The 18,443-nt window shown below is 43.0% G+C and overlaps 1 protein-coding gene across 1 annotated transcript in view; it reads left to right on the plus strand.

Annotated features, from left to right (window-relative positions):
- Positions 1-18,443, plus strand: part of HFM1 (helicase for meiosis 1) — a 354,705-nt gene that overhangs the window by 92,403 nt on the left and 243,859 nt on the right. Inside the window, exons 10-12 of the mRNA XM_033916380.1 lie at positions 9,669-9,830; positions 16,550-16,750; positions 16,836-16,924. Coding sequence (XP_033772271.1) covers positions 9,669-9,830; positions 16,550-16,750; positions 16,836-16,924 — 452 coding nt within the window. The remainder of the gene's footprint in view (positions 1-9,668; positions 9,831-16,549; positions 16,751-16,835; positions 16,925-18,443) is intronic.

Raw genomic sequence — 18,443 nt, forward strand, 5'->3', positions numbered from 1 at the left:
TTGGTTGATGCAACCAAAAGTTAAAAATAAAGAACAACATACAGTTTGTGTATTACCATATTCAAACAACAGTAATGCCATCAAACAGATTATATTAAAACATTGGCCCATTCTCCAATATTATCCAGCTCTGTTAGAAAAACCGAAGTTTGCTTTTTCTAGGTCCCAGAATCTGGGGGAGATGTTGAAATATAAAAAAAGAAATAAGTCGTTTCAATCCAGGGGTCCAGCTGCTGGATGTTCTTCTCTTGCCCCTACGACATCGCAAAGCACTGGTATTTCTTCGGGGATGTCGGTTTCTCAGGTCACTCCAACTGTTTCGCAGTCTGTTCAGGAGACTACAGCTGCGTATCCGGACCTCACCGATCCTTTATTCCCCAGATTGGAGGATTTGGATTGGGATGCTGGATCCACAGATCCTTTAGGGGCTCCGGATTCTGGAGAAGACCTGACTGTGGTGCACTTTTTTAAAGTTGCGGCACTCCCTGACTTGATTGCTGAATATTTACAGGAATTGGACTTGGATGACAAGCACACTTCTTCATCTTCTTCTCCATAACTTTGCAGTATGCACACCCAATCTACCAGTTTTTCCTGGCATCCGGATTTGAGTTTTTTAGTCACAGAACAGTTTGACTCTCCAGAAGGTCACTTGTGGACTGCTCAGGTTATGCCTTATTTGTATGCTCTGGCACAGGAGTGTCAGCAGTTGCTGGGGCAACCCAAAGTGGATTCCTTGGTGGCCCAGGTGACCCGGTGCACTTCGCTACCTAGTGACAGAAAAATTTTTGAAACAGCTAATTTGGGTGCCAAAGCTGCTGTGGCTATGTTATTTGTGGCACGTGCCTGTATGGCTCGGCTGTATACATTAGAAACTGAGGCAGTAGATCTTCCTCCTCAGCTTGTTATGGCTGGGGTGGACTACCTGGCGGATGGCTTATATGACCTTTTGAGAGTGCTACCAAAGGTCTCCACCTATTCGATATTGGCCCGCCGAATGCTCTGGGTTCGGCAGTGGGCTGGAGATTCTACCTGAGACTGTGTCTGAATTCAAAAGGGCCTAGGATAGGCATGTGGGATCTCTTGGAGAGAGAAAGAGATAATGGTTACTGCGGATGGGCAGACTAGATGGGTTATTTGACCTTTATCTGCTGTCATGTTTCTAAGGCAACCCTGGCTCGTCTGCCTTTTAATGGGCAGTTATTGTTTGGCAAGGGGTTGGATGATCTCATGGATGCTGTGATGGACCATTGACAAAGTCTCTGCCAGATAATAGGGCCAGATCTAAGGGGGCTGGGCATTCTACTTTTCGTGGCTCCAAAAGAAACTTTCAGGAATACAAACAGTTTTCTCCCTCATCATCGCAGAGATCTTCAAGGGGCTTCAGAGGTCGATATGCAGGCTACAGGCGTTTCCAGCCTGCCGCCACCCATCCTGCCAACAAGACACAATGATGCCAGGAAGCCGGGGTCCCCTCTAAAGATAGGGGGTCAGGTATCAGAGTTTCTGCCTACCTGAATGCGCATTAAAGCAGACCAGTGGGTCTTGGAAATTATTCGATCAGGCTACAAGCTGGAATTCACCCAACCCCTGTCTGATTGGTTCATGACCTCTCCTGCAGGGGGGGTCAGGAAAGAGCGTGCAAAGTCCAGGCTACGGTTCAGCGCTTGCTGGATATTTGAGCAATAGAGCCAGTGCCAAACAATTTTTCGGGCTCAGGCAGATACTCTGTTTATTATATCATGCCAAAGAAAGGATCAGAAGATTGGAGATCTATTCTAGATCTGAAACATGTGAATGCTGCTCTCAAGATTCCTCGGTCCCGGATGGAGACCGTGAAGTCAGTCATTTTGGCAGTGTATCTGGGGGAATTTTTGGCCTCCTTGGATCTTACAGCTCACCCCAAATTTCTCCGGTTTCATGTACTGGATCAGCATTATCAGTTTGCAGCTCTGCCTTTTGGCTTGGCAACAGTACCCTGGATGTTAACCAAAGTGATGGTGGTAGTAGCAGCTCATCTGAGGAAGACGGGGTTGCAATTTCACTCATATCTGGACGACTGTTTAATCAGAGCGCACTTGTTGGCAGAGGGGCATTCTACAGTGGAAAGGGTGATCCAGGTTCTGGAATTCTTGAGCTGGATTGTCAACTTCAGGAAGAGCCATCTGATGCACACGCAATCCCTAGAATACCTGGGAATTCTGTTCAATATGGCAGAGGGCCATGCTTACCTGCCTGAATCTCGCAGACAAAAGCTATGTGTGCAAATTTCAGCTCTTGAAGAAAGTCGGCTCCTCCAGCATGGCACTACTTGCAGGTGTTGGGCTCCATGATAGCCTAACCCTAACCCTAACCCTGGACAAAGACGCATATGCATCCTCTTCAACATGCCTTGCTTTCTTTGGCACCACACCGAGATGCCTTGGAGATGCATCTGCCATGGACATTGGAGACCAGAACAAGCATGGCCTGGTTGCTTCGCTCTCAGTCGCTCTGCAAGGGCATCCTGTTACAGATTGCCTCCTGGATTGTGGTAACCAGGGATGCCAGCCTTTGGGGCTGGGGGATCACTGCGATAGTCATCCCCTTCAGGGCTACTGGACCCCATTGCAGAGGAAGTGGTCCATTAACCGGCTGTGGGAGCATTGCAGACTCATCTGAAGGGGCGAGCTGTTCAAGTCTTTTCTGACAATGCGACGGCAGTGGCATATGTCAATCGACAGGGAGGGACCAAGAGCTCACTAGGTAGGGAGTTCTCCTCTGACAGTGCAGGCTGAATCTCCTTAAGGCACTGTTTTATTGTTGTTCCGGTTTATGCTGTTTATTAACCTAGCTCAGTTATATTTAATTGTTGCTGACTTGCATTTATTGACATGAACAGATTAGACTGAGTGGTTGGGGAGTGTCCCCATACCCCTCTCTTTTTTATTTTTGTCCTCTTTACATAGCCCTGGCTGCTTTTCAGCTGATCCAGGAGAGGCCAGTGGTGAGGTGAGAGGGGTGGAACTGAAGCTTCTGGAATTTGAGGCTTCCTACAAAGCCAAGACAGGTGAGTAGAAATAACCCAATCATCCCGGAATAAAGTGTGGATTTAAAAGAAAGAAGATAGCAAAGTTAAGAACCTAATCTTTTATTAAAAAGTGTGCTTTGGTGAGCTCTTGCTAAATAACGTGGAGATTAATATACAGTAATATTTTGCATAAGCCTGGTAACCCCTTATTTCTTTATCATTCCTCCAGACCGGCACAGAACAGATGGGTTTACGTTCCTCTTCCAGCAGATGGAGACTGAAACATTGACAGTACAAGTGTACTGTGCAGTCTGTTCTGTCTTCAGCAGGTGGAGTGGTAAGCTTGTGCAGTCTGCTGAGGTTTGTTAGGGCCTATTGGATCTGATTATTGAATCTTTCTTGTCCCTTTTACTGTCCGTACAGAGCTTGTGGGACCCTGTCAGGGGTTCTACCAACCTCAGGGATGCCACCCTCAAGTCTCTCCCCCCATTCAGTCTCCTACTCTGGCTGCCTCTGGAGGATTTTTGGAGGCACCGGTTGTGCACATTTTTCACCAGGAAGAGCTGCAAGAGCATATTCTTCTGGTGTCTTCGGTTTTATGCTTTGAGGAGGAAACTGTGGATCCTCTAATATGAGAGATCTGGTCAGCATCCTGCTCTTTTCTTATGCATCAGGATATTCGGGATGTGGTATATGCTAAGTGGAAGATTCCAGACATGCCTTTTCGCTTGGCACGGTCTATGGGCCAAGCTCTACCCCATTCTTGATGGGAATAGAGATACTTTTAAGTCTCCTGTGGTTGATGTGGTGGTCTCCACTATCGCTCGAAGACATACAGTACCAGTTGAGGGTGGTTCAGCCCTGAGAGACCCTCAGGACCGTAATATGGAGGCTCTCCTTAAACAGAGTTTTGATGTGGTTGCCTTGGCTGTCCAGGCAGCAATTTGTGGTGGTCTTGTAGCCCGGGCGTGTTTCTGGTGGTTTGAGCGGGTCTTGGACCATGATGCAGCTGACAGGTCCTTAGTGGATCAGGAGGTGGCTAAGATTGAGCTTGGTGCTTCTTATCTCTCTGATGCCATGTATGATCTGGCCTTGTCCAAGTCCATGGTCCTTGGAGTGGTGGCCCACCGTACCCTGTGACTTCAGGGTTGGTCAGTGAATGCGGCATCTAAGTCTAAAGTCAATAAATTTCCCTTTTGGGGCTCCTTTCTCTTTGTGGAGGAGTTGGATAAACTAGTTCAGGCCTTGAGTGATTCTAAGGTGCCTCGGCTTCTGGAGGACCAACCTCACCAGGCTTTGCGGGGTGGTGCCGCCCGTGGGCATTTGCATGATTTTCATAGGTACTGCCTTGGCCGAGGGTTGGACCCATTTTCTTCCAGAGGTTGCTTCTTTCAGTGCATGCAGTCCTTTTGGGGAGCCCACTGTGAAGGGCGAGACTCCTCCGGGGGCTCGTCTTCGGCTCGCTCGGCCCAATGACTCATTGCCAGTTCTTTCCCTGATGCCAGTTGGAGCCCAGTTGTAGGAGTTTTACTGGGAGTGGGCCGAGATCACAACGGATCAGTGGGTCCTAGAAGTGATTCAGGATGGCTATGCTCTAAAAATTTTCCCGTCCTTTGCCAGATCATTTTCTCTCCTCTCTTTGTCAGGCAACTTGGAAGAAGAGGGCTTTTTGGCAGACATTGCTCAGGTTGCTGGACCTCAAATCAGTGGTCCTAGTGCCCCCTCAGGAGCTTTGCACTGGCAGATACTCCATTTACTTCATGGTACCCAAGAAAGAGGGGACTTTTTGGCCCATTTTGGATCTGAAAGGTGTCAGCAGAGCTCTCCGGGTTCTGTCTTTTCACATGGAAACCCTGAAATCTGTCATTCTGGCTGTGCAGCTGGGGAATTTCTGACTTCTCTTGACCTGACAGAGGCATATCTGCATGTTCCCATTCGGGCCTCTCATCAACGATTCCTATGCTTTGTGATTTTGGGAGAGCATTATCAGTTTTGTGCACTTCCTTTTGGTCTAGCCACTGCGCTGTGCACCTTCATCAAGATTATGGTGGTGGTGGCAGTGGCCTTGTGCAAGGAGGGCATTCTGGTTCACTCCTATCTGTATGAGTAGTTGATTCGAGCAAAGTTGTTTCAAGAGAACTCCCGGGTTATGTCTCGGGTTGTCGAGTTTCTGCAGTCTCTGAGCTGGGTGGTTAACCTATCCAAAAGCTGGTTGATGCTTTCTTAGCGCTTGGAGTATCTTGGTGTTCTCTTCGACACCAGCTTGGGGAGAGTATTCCTTCCAGAGACCTGGGTGTGCAAATTGCAGGTGCAGATTCGCTTCCTGATGGATTGTCGATGCTTGCGGGTGCAGGATTTTCTGCAGGTCTTGGGGTCGATTGTGGCCTCCCTAGAAGTGGTCAGGTGGGCACTTCTTTGGAGATGGTTGCCTCAGTTTCATGATCTGGACTCTCCCGTGACTCCTCGGGGGTTAGTTCATTGCAGCCTAAGCTGGTGGCTACAGTCTTACAATCTGGTTCAGGGAGTGAGCCTTGATCAGTCCCAGTGGACAGTGCTTCTCACGGACGCCAGTCTCCTCGGTTAGGGGGGCCCAATGTCTCAGTCATTTGGCTCAGGGCAGCTGATTGCTGGTGGTGGCATCCTGGTCGATCAATGTTCTAGAGCAGTGTTCTTCAACCTTTCTACACCTATGGACCGGCGGAAATAAAATAATTATTTCGTGGACCGGCAAACTAATAAGATTGAAATTTTTAAAAACCCCATTGCCACCCCGTCCCTGCAAGCTCAGTCCCGTTATCCATCTGATCCCATCCACACAAGCCTCAAATAGTTATGATTTTATATTGAACATATTTTATCAAAGTATAAAAAGAAACAATATTCTGTACAATTGTCATTTTATAAATATAAATAATACAGGGCAAGGATCAACAAAACCCCCGTCTCCCCTCCCCTTCACATATAAACCCTCTACTATCAAGAAAACTGAATAAGCCAAATTATTACAGAATGCTACACAAATATCATGCTAACAGAATACCGCAGTCACACATGGCAGGAATGGTGTTAGGGGGAGTACAACTAGGGCAACTGCCTCCTGGTCAGAGAGAGCCCTAAGCCAACTGGAAGCTAAAGACGCACTGCCTGGGCTTTGCACTCCCCAGTTATGTCTAACATCAGCTCTAGCAGGATACATATTTTAAATCTGATATATTCTAATCACAAGATAGAAATAAAATTATTTTTTCTATCTTTCGTCGTCTCTAGTTTCTGCTTTCATCGTCTTTTCACTCTCTTCCATCCAGCGTCTGCCCTCTGTCTCTTCAATCCAGCATCTGCCTCTTCCATCCACTGTTTGCCCTCTACCCCTCCCCCTCCCATATGGTATCTGCATTCTTTCTATGCCCCTCTCTCCTACACCAGATCTAGCATCTTTGTCCCTCTTTCCTTATTTTTCATCTGACCCCCCCTTCCCAACATCAATCTCTCTCTACTTTGTCATTTCTTTATCTCTCTCCTTTCCCTCATCTGATCTCTCCATTCCATCCTGACTCCTTCCCCTCCTCTAATCTCTCTGCCAGCTGTTTCCTTCCAATGTTCCTCCTCCCCTGTCCAGCAGTACCTTCTCCCTTTCTTCCTCCCCTTATCCAACAGTAATTCTCGTCCCTTCCCTTTCCCTTCTCCCCTGTCAGCAGAAGCCCCTTCCCCTCCCTTGTTCGCGAGCACCCCTACTCCCTTCCCTCCTTCCCTCTCCAGCAAATGTTTCCTCTATGTAGGCTAGCGGCAGCTCTGTGTGCTTTTAACTTCGGCACACAGCTTGCCCTAAGCAGTATTTTAGCCACGGTTTCATGAGGCAGCCTCGGGGCCTTTTGGTAGGCCGGCCCGCTTCGATAATGCAATGTGGGCCGGCCTACCAAAGGCCCCGAGGCTGCCTCATGAAACCACGCTAAAATATTGCTTAGGGGCAGCTGTGTGCCGAAGTTAAAAGCAACAGAGCTGTCGCTGCTTGTCTGGGGGTGCAGAGACATACGCGGCAGGAGTCGGTGGTGGAAGGCAGGAGTGCGGCATAGTGACGGCAACAGGAAGTTGCACGTCAGCTGACGCCGGCACCTTTTGCTGTGGCGGGGACCTGAATCCTTTGCGGATCGGCAAGATTTTTTTGTGGACCGGCGGTTGAAGAACTGGAGACTAGAGCTAGTATTGGTGAAATTTCAGTCCTTGCTGGAGGGCAAGTTAGTTCGAGTTTTCTCAGGTAATGCCACAGCAGTAGCTTACATCAATCGCAGAGGGGCACCAAGAGTCATCTGGTGTCGCAAGAGGCCCCTCTCCTCATGGAGTGTACGGAGGCTCATCTTCTGTATATCTCGGCTTCCCACATAGCAAGAGTGGACAATGTCCAGGCGAACTTCCTCAGTCGTTATGTGCTCAATCCCAGTGAGTGGTATCTCAGACAGGAATCTTTTGAGCTGATTGTTCAGTCATAGGGCCGGCCGATCATGGACCTCATGTCAATGCCAAAGCGCCGAGGTTCTTCAGTAGGGGCAGGGATTTCCAAACCAAGGGCCTAGATGCATTGGTGCAGGTTTGGCCAACGAACGGCTTACTGTATGTATTTTCGCCTTGGCCTCTGGTGGGCACAGTTCTTCTTCAGATTGCCTGGCATTCAGGCCACGTAATTCTCGTGGCTCTGGACTGGCCCAGGTGCCCGTGGTATGCAGATGTGGTTTGTTCTCTCATGGCAGATCCTCTCCTGCTACCCCTCTCATCCGATCTTCTGACTCAGGGTCCCATCCCAATGTTTGATCCGGGTCCCTTTTGTCTTATGGCTTGGCTCTTGAAAGGGAACACCTAAGTAAGAAAAGTTATTTGGATAAGGTGATCTCTACCCTCTTGGGTTCTCGTAGACTTTCCACCTCTCAGGCTTATGTGTGTATTTTACGTCTTTTTGAGGAGTGGTGTTCCCCTTCACACTTCTTTGCCTCACATCTTGGAATTTCTGAGGGAGCACAGCTTTGCCTGGTCCTCTCTTAGGGTGCAGATTGCGGCTTTGTCTTCCTTTTGCGGTCTGTTACATGGTCGGTGTTTGGCCTCTTCGGATGTGATTCGTTTTTTGCGGGGAACGAAATTGCTTCGCCTTCCGGTTCATCCATCGGTACTGGCCTGGGATCTCAATCTGGTTCTTTTCATGCTTGTTTGTCCGCCTTTTCAGCCTCTTGGTTCCTGCACTTTGAAGGTCCTTACTCTTAAGGCGGTCTTCCTGGTGGCCATTACTTCAGTGAGGCATGTTTCTGAACCGCAGGCCTTCTCTTGTAGGTTGCCATTCCTGGAGTTTTCTAAGGAGTGGGTTGTGCTGTGGCTGGTTCCCTCCTTCCGAAGGTAGTTTTGCCTTTTCATGTCAACCAGTCTGTAGTCCTCCCAGTATTGGGTAGTTGGCAGGGCTCTTTGGAGCAGAGATAATTGTGCAAATTGGATGTCTATAGGGTCCTTTGTGCTTATGTTCAGTGGACCCAGGTGTTTTGTCAGTCGGATCATCTTTTTGTCCTTTTAGCGGGTCCTCATAAGGGAGACGGTTCTTCCAAGGCTACCATTGCGCGTTAGATCAAGGAGGCTATCGCTTTGGTATATCTTCTTCAAAAGAAACCTGTTCCAGATTTTCTCAAAGCTCATTCCACTCGGGGTCAGGTAGCCTTTTTGGCTGAGAGTTCGCTGGTGCCTCTGGTGGATATCTGTAAAGCTGCAGTTTGGGTATCTCTCCATTCCTTTGTTCATCACTACCGTGTGAATGTTCAGGTATGTCGGGATGCGGTGTTTGGTGAGTGTGTTCTTGTAGTGGCCCTTTGGGGGTCCCACCCATGATGAGTATTGCTTTGGTATGTCCCATCCATTCTTTGCCAGTCTGGAGGGATGATAAAGAATGAGAAATTAGTCCCAATTCAGCACAGATCCCGCCCTTCATTTGGTTTGGTGTTCTTTTTGCAGGATTTTGTTATCTTAGTTGTTGGGGAGTATATTAAGAGTAGCGGCATTTCATTCGGCTGTTTAGCTGGCGAACTGTGAGGCGTTGCTAGAAGGTTCTTGTTCTAATCAGTATTCAACGGTGTGTTCAAGTCTGATTCAAACATTTTCCTTTGTCTTCTCCATGTGAGTGTGGAGTTGGTATATTATTATTCAGCCTAGTTAGTTTCTGCTTGGCTATTTGTTAGACTGATTGTAGATGGTACTGCACAGCCCACTTGTCCTGTAGCCAAAAGTCAATGTCTCAGTCTCCACCTGCTGGCAGAGGAGCATAAACCCACCCATTCTGTGCCGGTCTGGAGGGACTAAAAGAAAGAAAATTAGTAGGTAAGAAGCTAATTTCTCCTTGCATATGGCATGCCTTCATTTGCCAGTGCAAGTCTTCAAATTTTTATGTGCACACTAACATTTTTTGGGACCTTTTTAGCTTGTATGTTATTTCAGCAGTGGATATGAATGCCTTAACATATTCAACTTTATTGGATAGGCTTCCAAAATGATAATTAAAGTTCTTTTGAGGTTTTATGTCTTTTACTTATGTCTTATGTAAATCTGTTTTCCAAGTTGAAGAGAATAACAGTTCTAATCTCTGCATGTCTAAATATGTTTTAATTTCATGTCTTTTCTAAATTTATTGTTATAGGTGCATGTTGTGAAAGATGAAAGCCGCGGTGCAACACTTGAAGTGGTAGTCAGTCGAATGAAAACAATTCAGTCCTCTCTGTTACGTAGCTGTGAGAATCGTGGTGCAGTTGTACCTTTGAGATTTGTAGCTGTTTCTGCAACAATCCCAAATGCTGAAGATGTAATTCAAAATGATATGAAATTTTAGTATTTGTTGTTTATTTAACCTTTGATCCTTTTGAAAGTTCCTTTTCAGAATTTCATTACAAGATCTAGCGAGACCACAATCCATCTCATTTGATAAAGTATCAGTTACATGATCTGCTAGCTAAAATGTCAACTGCCAGAATCGATAGCCCTTAAAAAAAATATAGTGTCCTATCTGAGATCTCTTAAACTATTTTAGGTTTTGCTACCTTTTGTCTAGGCACATATCTTTGCTATCTAAGGTAGTTTACACTTACAGGAGCATCAAATCAACCCTTCTAGCTAGCCAATAGATCACATAACCAATGGCATAAATTTCTGATTAGAATGAGTCAACAAAGTATTTAGGGCTAAATGCATTAAAGTCTCCAATCATCTAACAATCGTTGCTAAACCAGTTTGACTAATTTAGGGACCGATCATATTTGCTGACCCGATGCACAAAATGGCTCATTGCATTCTCCCATTCTGGCATGCAAATTAGGTCATTAATATTAAAACCAGGCATCCGATCGAAGCCCTACACTTGCATGCCAGAATCGGGTCAGTAGGACCGACCTGGAAAACCTATCAATAACTTTGTTAGTGATAGGTGTGCCTGTGGTTTTTCATTTTTTTATATGGGCTAGATGCATTAAACATGGTCCAAGACTGTGCGAGTATCTGTTGGCTGATTTTTTGACCGATTGTAGAACAGCGATCGATGTTCCAACAAGTTTCCATGATTTGCACGGAGGTTCACTAAAATCTCATCTAACCAGTCATTCTGAGAGTGATTTTGACACATGCGCAAAGCCGGTTTGGGGAAGCTTGAACAGCTGAGCGGCAGGGTTAGTCCCAAAGCAGCCCACTGCCACTCAGTTGTTGGGGCTTTTATCTTTTTTTTTTTTTTAAATGGCAACGATGTGCATGTAAACGAAGAACAAAAAAAAACCAACAACTGCAGAAATGGTGTACAAGACGCCTAGTCTTTAATGAACAAACATAAAAATAATCATGAGCGTAATCATGAAACAGTTTGTATCTACAAAGGTTGATGAATCTGGACCCGACACGGACTATGTTTCAAAGACACACTCTTTCCTCAGGGGTCCTATCGTAAGCAATTGAATATTTGTAAACAAATATAAATGTGTATGTTGAGTGTGAATGGTGACAACAAAAATGTGACAAGATGATCTTGTGTGTGATAGTGGTGAGATCATCATGAAATATGTGGTTGAAGGGTGATAATTAACCTACTGAGCATACATATGAGTATGATGGTGAAATGTGAATGAGTGAAGTGGAAAGTTTGGAAAGAACCATAAGACCCATGCAGTCAAGTATGGAACATAGTGCCATATGGATCAAGAAACTATAAGACTGTGAAAATATGAGAAATCAGTACAAGGGATGACATAAAAAGAAAGAAATAAAAGGATATAAATACATACCAAACATGTATCATATACAGGAAAACCTTATGGATAACAACTGGAAATAACTAAAAGGAAATATACTCCCATTAAAAGCTAAAATACAAAATGGCATAAAAAAGGGGTAGGGAGCTTATAAATAAAGAACAGAGAGCCTAGAAGTAGGGAGACATAGTGTGAGTAAGGCCAAGGATTATGGAAATATGAGAGATGATAGCATGGCACAAGATGGGGGGTGGTGGGAGGCAGCGTTATAATCATGAAATATGGTGACATACAGGAAAAAGAGAGACACACGTGGCTAAGATGTTAACAAGACAACCATGATCCAATGGGGTAACAAAAAGTGCAACCATGTTATGTAGGAAGTGAATATTGTGAAGACTACATTATGTGATATGTTAACCAAAAGAAAAGGGAGATGTGCTGGTGCTTCGTGAAAAACTAAAAAGATAAAAAACGAGCTATAGAAAGAACAGGAAACTACTAGTGCATCGCAGGGGCTGGCAAAAATGAAAGCAAACTAACAGGATGCATTGTTCCAAGACTCACCAAAAGGACCGGGCTAACAGAGCTAATAAAAAGCAGGGAAATGAAAATCACAGGAATGACACTGAAATGTAATACTGGCAAAAGAAGAAAAATTACAATGTATATTTCGCGGAAACATGAAGATCTGTAAACTTACCAGTGTGATGAGCAGCGAAGAAAACTGTGCAAGCTCTTACGTGGTGCAGGAACCAAAACAAAAGTGAAAAACGCCATGGGGAAAAAACGTGAATATAAGATTGTGAAATGTGATGAAGTCATGTGCTGGTTTAAAGGAGAGAAAGGGCCGGTGGTAAGGGAAAATCATGACGAAATGCAATCAAAATAATACATAGAACATATGCTGACTGATGCAAAGAAATGTGAGCTTAGTGAAATATATGATGTAATGTGAGATCAAATAAGCAATACTGATGAAAATTGTGTGTTGTGTGTGTTTGGTGAGAAAAAAAGCAGTGTTGGAGATATATAAAATTTTAATTAAAATAAACATTGCAAGAGTGAAAACTTAAATGAACAAATGAAGTACAACATAGCAAACTACTCATATGCATGATTGCAACATAGGGCTCCTTTTACTAAGCTGCACAAGCGGTTTTAGCACGCACGCTAGACACTAACGCCTCCATTGAGCTGGCATTAGTTTTTCCGAGTAGCGTGGGGGTTAGCGCACGCTAATCTGCAGCGCGTGCTAAAAACGCTACCGCAGCTTAGTACAAGGAGCCCATAGAGTGAGGCTGACAAATACATAATGTGATTGAAGAAAAGATGAGTAAATGATACCATGGCCAAACCATTTGTATCATGTGATTAGGAAAAAAAGAAGAGAACCTGGCCAAAACCGTAATGATCTATGGTTATTATGGAATAGAGAGACTAAAAGAATCATTTATAGAAATGTGCTGTTAGGGTGTTAGAGACATCAATGTACCGCAGTGCATAAGGGAAATGACATTACGTATGAGTGGATGATACATGAATGTAAACCCCAAATCTTGTATGTGAAGTACATAAGGGAAATTACATTACATAAAAATGGATGGTACATAAATGTAAGCCCTAAACCTTGTATGTGAACCATTGTAAAGTGAGAAAAACATCTCATTTATACAATAGGAACAGTGGATAAATAAATATGAGTAAAAAATGAAAGCATGAATGAAACATAATATAGATGTTACATGATTGAAAACTGAATTGGCCATAATATAAGTAATGTTACATAAATAAAAACAGCGTCTCTGCTGTGCATAAATTCCAACATAGATATAACATTGCATTGGTGAAAATGTGTCAATAAAGCCAGTGATTCATGTGGATAAAAACATGAATAAAACATTGCATTCATGATGCTACATAGAAAAAAGCAGCACCTCATATAAATGAATATATACAAAATTTAAGAAAATAAATAAAACATTTCATCGATCATGATACATGGATGAAAGCAGTATCACATGTACATAAATACCAACACAAATATAGCTTTACATAATTGTTAGAAACAGCACCACATATAAATAAAAATGATTTGAATACAATAGCTAACTGTCCAGACTAGCCTGTGAGCAACATCTCCTGTGTATGAATATGCCAAATAGGCGGACCAGGTGTCGCAATGAGATAGCCATAACACACTTATAAAAGAGTCTATATTAATGAGAGTTAAACACATTTTAAAGATCATGATTTAGAGTGGCATGATGCTACATAGAAAAAATGGTGTTGACACTGACCTCATTGGTACCAGCTCAGCCTGAGCGTAATTTTCATAGGTCACAGGGTACCGCTTCATAGTCTGCCTCAAAACGTCACTCTGCTTCACATCAATGTTCTTCAAGTCGACATCGATGCTCATCTTCGGAGCATCATTCTGTATCCAAAGGACATCGATGCTCTCGCTCCAAGTGCCGGCGATTGTCTTCATTGGAGCATCAATCATCATTGAAGCATTGATGCACATCTTCACATCAAGATTCTGCATTGAGGTATCAACGTCCCTCAACTCATTAGGATTCTGCATCGAGGCATCAAAGTTCTTCCTCAGGACATTAAGAAACTTCATCAAAATGTTGACATTCTTCGTCATGACAGCAACGTTCATTGTCTAAATTTTGATGTTCCCAATCTAAGTATTCTACTTCGAAGCGTATGTTAACAAGATCATTGCAGTACCAGAGATCACTTTCATCAGTATCATCAGGTTGGTACTGTCATCATAAAGAATCCACAGAACTCGATCAAGACTCAGATTTAATGTCAGATCAGAGTGGCTCAAAGTGGAGGAATGATTTGTCAGGTCCTGAAACTTATGGTATACCTTCAGAACCATCTCCCCCACCACCTAGGAGAAGATCCTTCCTGAAGGTCTTTCTTTTACCAAATATATCAGGCAGTTGGGTAAAGAGAACATAAGAATAGCCTTATTGGGTCAGACCAATGGTCCATCAAGCCCAGCAGCCCGTTCTCACGGTGGCCAATCCAGGTCTCTAGTACTTGGCCAAAACCTAAGGAGTAACAACATTCCATGCTACCGATCCAGAGCAAGCAGTGGCTTCTACCATGTCTTTCTCAATTACAGACTATAGACTTTCTCTCTAGAAAATCATCCAAACCTGTCTTAAAACTATCTACGTCATCTGCTCTTACTACAACCTCTGGCATTGCGTTCTAGAGCTTAACTATTCTCTGAATGAAAAAATGTTTCCCCTTTTGGATTTAAAAGCATTTCCCTGTAACTTCACGTGTTCCCTAGTCTTTGTAATTTTTGATGGAGTGAAAAATCAATCCATTTGTATCCAATTCTACAGCACTCAGGATTTTGTAGACTTCAATCATATCTCCCCTCAGCCGTCTCTTTTTCCAAGCAAAGAGCCCTAACGTTTTTAGTATTTCCTCATGCGAGAGGAGTTCCATCCCCTTTATCATCTTGGTCGCTCTTCTTTGAACCTTTTCTAGTGCTGCTATATCTTTCTTCCTGTAAAATTGGAAGCAGATATCAAACCCAGAGCGGAGTTACTGGAGGCATTAGATTATAATGAACCTCCTAAAGAACTTTTAAAATTGCCTCTTCATGCTTTCTTGAAAGAGTCTCTTCTAAAGAATTGGGAGACTCCACTGACAGTGACTATTTCTCCCATGATGTTGGATTCTCTTTATAGGATTATTTCTTGCCCAGGATTTGATAGACCGCAACTCCAACATCAGTCATTGCTGGTTGAATCCACTCTAAAGAAGACATCTAGTTCCAGAGTCTATGCCACAGCTCCTCTAGGACATGAAGGCAGAACCATGGACAAATTTGGTCAGCGTTTGTATGAAAATTCAATACTAGCCAATAGAGTATTGAATTACAATTTTTTCATGTCCTTTTATTTCAAACAGTTGGTAAGGAAAATATCAGTGTTTGAGCAGTACATTCCACCAGCTCATTTTTCTGAGTTCAAGCATATTACTTATGCTCTAACATAAATAAGGAAGTATATAGCTTGTACTTCATTTGATGTGTTTGAGCTGGCATCCAGAGCTTCGGCTAAGGCCATAGCTAAGAGGCGTTTTGCATGGTTGTGGGTATCTGACATGAATATCAATCATCAAGACCGATTAGCCAACATACCATGTGTAGGGGAAGAGCTTTTTGGTGAGAAGGTGGAGTCCGCCACATAGAAACTGACTTAACATGAGCAGAGTTGGAACACTTAATAAAACCAAGAGGCTCCCCAGTCTAGCAAACCTGTTCAGAAATCATCTTCCTCTTCTTATAAGAGATGATATACTACTTCTTCAGCCAAACTACCACCTTGGAAGAGACAGAGAGAACAAAAATCTCAAAAGCAGTAACCATCTACATCTCAGAAACCAGCTCAGTCCTTTTGACCTGCTTCTAGAGAGCACAGCCCATGTAACACCTTTACAATCTCTTCCTCTTAAAAGGAGCCCTAAGTGCTAAGAGTTGTGGGTCCCTTGTACACATAAATGCACAGAAAAGTAGTTCTTACACACGAAGTGCGCAAAGTTCTATAATGACCCACCTAAGTGTTATAGCATATAAATGCATGGGGGCATAACGTAGGCAGAACTACCCTTTCCACTTTTAGACACCTGCAGTTCCCCCTAAATGATACATGTGCTGATATTGAGTTAACACTAATATTCTAGGATGACAACTGGATGTCCAGGCATTATAAAATACACTCCTATCATGCATTATTAGGGTACCTAACAGGCATCATCCTGTTTAAAAAATTGCTTCCTCAATGTCTTCAAATATCAGTTTTGCTATCTTTTGACTATGTTAATTTTGACTAGATTTTGTTCCAAGGCCGCCTTTCTTAAGTATTTTTATGTGTATTTTGAAATAAAAGATTTTCTTTTTTATTTTGGGCTAACAAAACCTGTTTAAAATATCCTCTTAAATAAATCTACTCTTCAGCATTTCATGCCATGTTCTTGTTTATTTGATATTCTATTGAGGTTGTAATAAAAATCAAAACAGAGGCATCTGGATTTACCTAGATTTACTATAGTGAAAATATTCAAGTAAGGAGAACTTCCAAAGATATAATCAGATTGGATTATTTTTATTTCTACAAAATGTTGAATACAATTTTGTTCCAAAATTCTTCTTAATTTTGAGAAGGGGTGAAATTATGTCATTGTTTTTATTGAAAGTACAATTCTAGCAAGGATAGCAAATATGAAATTAGTATCTAATTCTTCTTTATAGATTTCAGAATGGCTTTCGCATGGTGAGGCAGCAGCCATATGCCTGAAAATGAATGAAATGCATCGACCGGTAAAACTACGCAAAGTAGTACTGGGTTTCCCATGCAGCAGCAGCCAAACAGAATTTAAATTTGATTTAAGTCTTAATTACAAAATATCTAGTGTTATACAGACTTACTCGGACCAAAAGCCAACGCTTGTGGTAAGCTGGATATTTTCTTGTTTAATATGTTTTAATTTTATGGTGTCAGGTCAAAGAAATAAAAAAAGCCCTTTCTTTATTATAGTTTTGTGCCACAAGAAAAGGAGTACAGCAGGCAGCTTCTGTTCTTGTGAAAGATGCTAAATTTATTATGAGTACAGAACACAAACAAAGGTATTCTACCTATCTTCTTTTTCTAATATGATAAGGTATATATTTAAAATACACTCACAAAATTGTTTATTTTACTAAAATTATGTTTTCTTCTGTGTCTAAAAGATGTCTGGAAAACATAATTGATAAAACAATAGCTGCATGAATTACCTAGTTCTTGATGATTAAGGTGTTCATTTACAAAGCACTTAGACACAAATTGCTATAGGTTACTATGGTACTTTGTGAGTCTAAAGTGTTTTAAAAATGAGCCCTTACATATAACCAATTTTAAATGTTGCTGCCCAATTATGATAGATTTTTGAGGCAAGTTTTAAAAAGTTGTGTGGACCATGAGCTCATTGTCAAAAGGAAAATATGCATGATGCTTTACTTTGAAAATTAATGACTTGGCCACATCATAGGTGAAGATTACATCTGCTTTTTAGCAAAGTCATAGTCCTTGCTAAAACCACCCATAGCCACTGATCTGCCAATGCTGTCCTGCAGTGCACAGATCAGTCTCTTTTCACTGTGGACAAGCAGGCAGCATATTCTAATGTGTGAGTGATGTCATCCATGGAGCCCGGTATGGACAGTGCTAAAAGTGTACTGTCACTTTAAAGTTCTTAAGAAGCTTTGAGACTGCCCATGCAATGTACGCGCACGTGCCTTCCCACCTGACAGCTTGTGGTTCCTCAGTTCTTCATTTTCCGCAGAACAAAGAAGTTGTGTTTGGACTCTGTCCATGCAAGTTGCCTTCCCGTTAACATTTTCATAGCCTTTTCAGCTTGTTTACTTTTCTTATTACTAGTGTTTTATTTCTTATTATTTTCGACTTGGGTATTTTTTTGGACCAATTTCCCTCTAGGAATTTTTTCTTCTCTTGTTTTCAGCTTGTAGACTTTGATCATATCTCCCCTCAACCGTCTCTTTTCAAAGACAAAGAGCCCTAACCTTTTTAGTCTTTCCTCTTACGAGAGGTGCCACACATGCTTTGGCCTCAACTGTTTATCTCTTTTGATCTTAACAGGTTGGGTCTGCCTGTAGCCAAACAAACTATTTCCACATGGTTAGCGGCCTGCATTTCCTTTTGCTATGCTCAGGCTGGGCTGCAGCTTGAGGGATGTGTTACAGCACATAAAGTCCATGCTATGGCAGCATCAGTGGCATTTTTGCATTCCACTCCCATTGAAGATGTTTGCAAAGCGGCTACTTGGTTCTCAGTTCATACATTTACATCTCACTACTATCTAGAATCCTATTCCCAACGAGATGGTCATTTCAGCCAAGCATTTTACAGAACTTATTTTCTTCCTGAAGGCCAACTCTCCCTCCATTCCGTTCAGTACGCTAGGGAGTCCTACAAGTGAGAATATGCTGCCTTTTTGTCCAAGGATAAAAGCACAGTTACTTACCGTAACAGGTATTATCCGGGGACATTACATTACATTAGTGATTTTTATTCCACCAATACCTTGCGGTTCAAGGCGGATTACAGATTTCTGGACATGTCCAGAGGTGTTAAAGAGTAGAGTGG

Source organism: Geotrypetes seraphini, chromosome 12, assembly GCF_902459505.1.
Source record: "Geotrypetes seraphini chromosome 12, aGeoSer1.1, whole genome shotgun sequence".
Classification (NCBI taxonomy): domain Eukaryota; kingdom Metazoa; phylum Chordata; class Amphibia; order Gymnophiona; family Dermophiidae; genus Geotrypetes; species Geotrypetes seraphini.